This window comes from Lactuca saligna, chromosome 3, assembly GCF_052625555.1.
Source record: "Lactuca saligna cultivar CGN05327 chromosome 3, ASM5262555v1, whole genome shotgun sequence".
NCBI classification, from domain to species: Eukaryota; Viridiplantae; Streptophyta; class Magnoliopsida; order Asterales; family Asteraceae; genus Lactuca; species Lactuca saligna.
In genome coordinates, this window is record NC_136419.1 from 72,845,396 (window position 1) to 72,850,528 (window position 5,133).

Consider the following 5,133-nt stretch of genomic DNA (forward strand, 5'->3'; position numbering starts at 1 on the left):
TATTAGTCTTAAAAAAAATTACTAAATTATTTTGTTTTAGTTGAGACTAATTCTCGTCCCTATCAATTTTTAGAAACCCAAGAAATCTCCCACCTAACTAGTTGAGACCCGCTATCTCCTCGTACAGGAACGCCGTTCATCATCCCTTTAGGCTTTGTCTATAGTTACTTATTGGGAAAATGATTTATGAGTCCAACGAAGTTTTCAAATCGTTCAAAAAACCCCAATCATGTTTTGTCTGTTCAGAAAAACCCAACAAATTTAACATTTATCTTAAAAGGCTCAGCTATGTTATCTTTTTATTCAATTCTATAGAAATCACCATATTAGGAAAATGACTTGTATGACCAACGAAATTTTAAAATCGTTCAAAAAACGTCAATCATGTTTTGTCTGTTCAAAAAAACCCAATGAATTTAACATTTTGAACAGACAAAAAATGATTGTGATTTTTTGATCGGTTGGAAACTTCGTTGGGTTTTTCTAGATAACTGTTAAGTTCGTTGAGTTTTCTTAAACAGACAAAACATTATTGAGATTTTTTGAAGAATTTGAAAACTTAGTTGGGGTTGTAAGTCATTTTCCCTTACTTATTCTTGTAGTGGAGCTAACGCTATCATGTGTTTGATTACACTTATAGTTTTATTAATACGTCTATATTAATTAGTTCTGAAGCACAACTATTAGAAAATAGAGGTATTACCATTTACCGACGGAAAAACTCGCAACCGAAGAAGAGCATACGTCTATCAAAATCCACGCCATCACTTCCATTCAATGGGTTTTGCGAGAAACAAAACGTTGCAACGCTCCATGTGCCCAATGATTCATGGCATCTTTAAATCTTCCTTTCACGCTTATAATTATAATAACTATAATCCCTTCAAGTTCATATCGATCGTGAACAACCTCCAGAAATCAAAATGTCGGATTACATACCTTTCACACTTCAAGTAGAAATCATTAAAAGACTTCCAGTTAAGCCATTGCTTCAGTTCAGATCTGTCTCAAAACGATGGAAGACTTTAATCGGCAGTCCCGAGTTTATTGCTGCTTACAACTTCGACCATACTCAGCTAAACCGTCTTCTTGTATGGTACGAAGAACATGTCCCTCTAACACAAACTGGGAAAAAACTTGTTTCAATTCTTGATGATGAGACTTTAAACTCGATTTCTGCACACCATGAGATTGATCCGACTGCTCTTGGGCTCTCTAAACCATTCAAGGATTTACGAGTGGTTGGAAGCTCTCAAGGGTTGTTGTGCTTATATGATTTTCTTCAAGATCCTTCTTGTCATTATTCTGGAACATTGGTGGTTGTTCTTTGGAATCCTTCGATTAGAAAGTCGGTTGATGTAGTTATGCCTGGTGTGTTAGATATGATGTTCGAACATACTGTTCTTGGTTTTCGGGTTTGTCCTATCACTAGTGACCCTACGATTGTCAAGATTATAAATATCAGCAAGAATATGAAACAAAGGGATGGCATCCCTTTCCTAGTTGAGGTTTTCACATTAAGCACAGGTGATTGGAGAGGAATTCCTAGTAGCAAACTGCCTAATAAACCGGTTGAAGTTACATCGTATCGGGTAGTTATAGATAAGTTTATTTATTGGTTTGCTTTTGATGATATTGATGATATGTTTGATGTTGGTGCACATAAGATGATTATGTCATTTGATATGACTACCCAAGAATTTAGTCTGATTGACTTACCTAAAAGTTTTGCACATCTATCTTCCACGTATGTTTCCCTTTCTAAAGTAAGGGATTCTCTTGTCCTGCTTGAATACAATCCCGACAGCGAGAAACAAGTTTGTGTTGTTTGGATGAGGAGTCATGGTGTTCCGAATTTGTTTACAAAGATGTTCACCATTAACACACCCTTTGAATCAATAAACATTTTAGGGTTTAAGAAGAGTGGTGGACCGATAATGGAAATGCTTAATGAAATCTGGGGGCCAGCTGCATTGGTTTTCTTAGAACCGTATTCAAAAGAGTGTAATTGTACTTCGATATTTGCAAAATCTGGTTCCATTTTTGTTGACTCATACAAGGAAACCCTACTTTTGCTTGATAAGCCGGATTCAAGTGTTTATTCTATCAATAAAGACGAGTCGTTGGTTGCATTGAAAAATGTGGAGCAAACAAGCGATTAGTTTTTTCGAGAGAGGATTAAGTTAAGGGAAATGGAATAAAAAGGGAGGAATTTTGCTTGCTCGATCTCTATTTTCATTATTTCTCTTAAGAAAACTTAGTTATCAGGATTTGTTTTTTCGAGGGTCTAGCTAGCAACAAAAAAAATGTTAATCGTAATCCGTTACAATGTTACTGTTGAAATAATGATATTAAAATTTTCAATATTATCATTGATGATACTTGATTTGTTCTTTGCTGTTTTTGTGTTAATTATCGGGGATTTTTTCTGGATATCTGGAAATACAAGCTTTGTTCATTATTTCATACAGGGTAGTTTGTGGGAGTTAGAAGAAACATGCGGGTCTTCTGTAAATTTCCAGATTATGAACTTTTGAGAGTAGATTTATGTTGTACAAGGGTATTTTTTTACTTGTTGCTTATTTAATTGCTCACTGGCCCTGAAAATGGATAAAAAAGAATTTAGTAATTTAGATATGTATACGTTAGTAATTTAGATATACTCATATGCATATGCATGCGTTGTGTTTTTGTTAAAAATAGAAATGTATATGTACATGTGCATGTATGTATGTGTGTACCACCTATCCATGCATATGTAGGGTGGGCGACTTTGATCTAAACAATGTATCGATACATGTGCATTAAAAAAATATGACATATATGTGCATGTGTATGTCTTTTACACGTTATATATATAGATATCCAACCAATAGAGGGACCCACAAAAAACACTCATCCTTTTACGATCCTTTATCTATGATCATGTTTGACAATTATGAAGAGTGAAATAACACGAAACATAGGTTACAACAAGACAGATGACGAAAGTCGTCAGAGATAAATGGATTACACAAATTGCCACATCTTTTTTATTAATACGAAGGGAACCACTAAGATGATAAAAAAAGTTTCTTTACTTTAAACTTTAAAATGATCGTACAAAAGCAATATATAATACTAATATTTTAATTAAATTTGATGATGTGACAACGATCAATAATTGCCTACATGGTAGAAAAACGGTGCGAATTAAGCATGTAATAAATGAAAAAAGGCACATTGTTGCAAGTTGCATGGACCATGCAATTATCCTTAGATGTTGTACAATGTGTTAAACGAAGGGACACATAAAAAGGGAGTGTCGAGTTTGGTCCTTGAGGACACAGCAATTTCAATTAGGGCCATGCACAATATCTTCGAAATGATAGGAGAGAAAATGGGAGGGATTAGGAAAAAAGCTAAAGAAGAAGATTGTTCGTAATTCGAATGAGGACGAGTCTTCATTAATTCACCGTATGGAATAGTATTGATCAAAAGCAAAGATTTTGAATACTCTTATCTCACGTGACATGTAACAATAGATATTTAACAGCATTATACATTTTTTTCTAGAGGTTTGAAGTTAATATGCAAGTGTTTTTTTAGATGTTTGTTGTGAAAGTGGGAATGTGATATTGAATAATAAGTTCTTGATATTGCATGACAAAACTATAAGCAGTGTCGTTATAGTCCCAACATAATAGATAAGATTCTTAATCATAAACATGTAGTACAATACAATTTATGTAGATATAAAGAACATTTAAATCTGATTTCGTATAAAAAAATTATGATTGTTCGAAGTTTTACGTTCAGCCCTATACGGTAAAGCGTGTCGTAAAACAAAATGAATTGAAGATAAGTCGCTTATTAGCCTATGTAATTTAAACAAAAGTTGCAGTAATCGTAAAAGCGAAAACATGCATATAGAGAACGTCCAAATCTGATTTCGTATAAAAAAGTTATGATTTTTCAAAGTTTTGATTTGACACAGTACAACAGTCTGTGACATAGAAATCAAATTTTAGATCGGTTGATTGTTAACAGAAACAATATAAACAAGACTCGAAGATCGCGTAAAAACGAATTTGTCGATATAGAGACAGACGATAACGAAGTTCGTATGAAAGAATTATAATTTTATCTCAAACTTTAACAATGTAATTTCTATAAAAATATCAATTTAAAACAAAGTAAGAATTGGTTGTGGAGGCCTAAAGGAAAGTTGCAGTGCTCGTCGAGAGGATTCTAGGCATATAAAGACTGTCGAAACAAAGCTCGTATGCAAAAGTTACATTCGTTTGAAGATTTCAGTAAAATATATGTTACGATGACGTGGCAGCACCAGAGTGTGCCACGTTGCAGAAGGAGCGCCAAACTCTTGCACCGACCAGCCAACGCGATACCATGAGAGGTGGACTTGTGGCACCAAGAAAACTTGACATGTGACAACTTCTAGAAGGCGGTCGACATAATGACGTGGACCAACAACTAGGCAACACATGGCAACAATTGAGAGGGGCCAGCACCATGCCTTCCGACCATAGGTGCGGCGTGCCTCTATTCTCGGTGCAGTGTGCCCTCATTTGATTTCTATAAATAAGTTTCAACTCTCTTCATTCTTCTACAATCAATTCTCACATCCCTCTCTAGCTTCAATTTTCTTGGGATTTGGGGATTTTGGGGAATTTCATTCTAGCAAGGTTCTGAGGCATCAAAGAGCCCGATAAATAGAAGCTTTCAGATCAAGATTCTGCGTGTGACTTTCCCACTTTTCGCTAAGAAATTTATGTAAGTTAAGTTGCACTTACTATGCTTTAAGTGTAACTTATATTTATATTCATAGACATTATTATAAACTTATAAATAAGATTTGTCAGTTATTCCAGTCATAATACTGATTGATCTACTTACGGGAATGATGTATAGGCTAGACTTAGTGAGGTGTTTAAAATAAGATTTTCAAATAGTATCATCTGTATACCAAACGGACTCTACCACCGATATGATCTTACCTGGTTATTCTGTAACATCACGATGTTGAGGTACTTTCTAATTAAACCCTATATATGAATAAATATTTCATTCTAGTCCTTGTGTATAATGAAGAGTGTAAAAATGGCCCATAGTGTTTGTGATTTTGGCAAAAGG

The 5,133-nt window shown here is 34.5% G+C and overlaps 1 protein-coding gene across 1 annotated transcript; it reads left to right on the plus strand.

Annotated features, from left to right (window-relative positions):
• Positions 1–923: 923 nt before the first annotated feature.
• LOC145035689 (putative F-box protein At4g38870) lies at positions 924–2,162 on the plus strand. Its single transcript, XM_078984197.1, has one exon. The coding sequence runs from the start codon at positions 924–926 to the stop codon at positions 2,160–2,162; it is 1,239 nt and encodes a 412-aa protein (XP_078840323.1).
• The last annotated feature ends 2,971 nt before the right edge of the window (positions 2,163–5,133 follow it).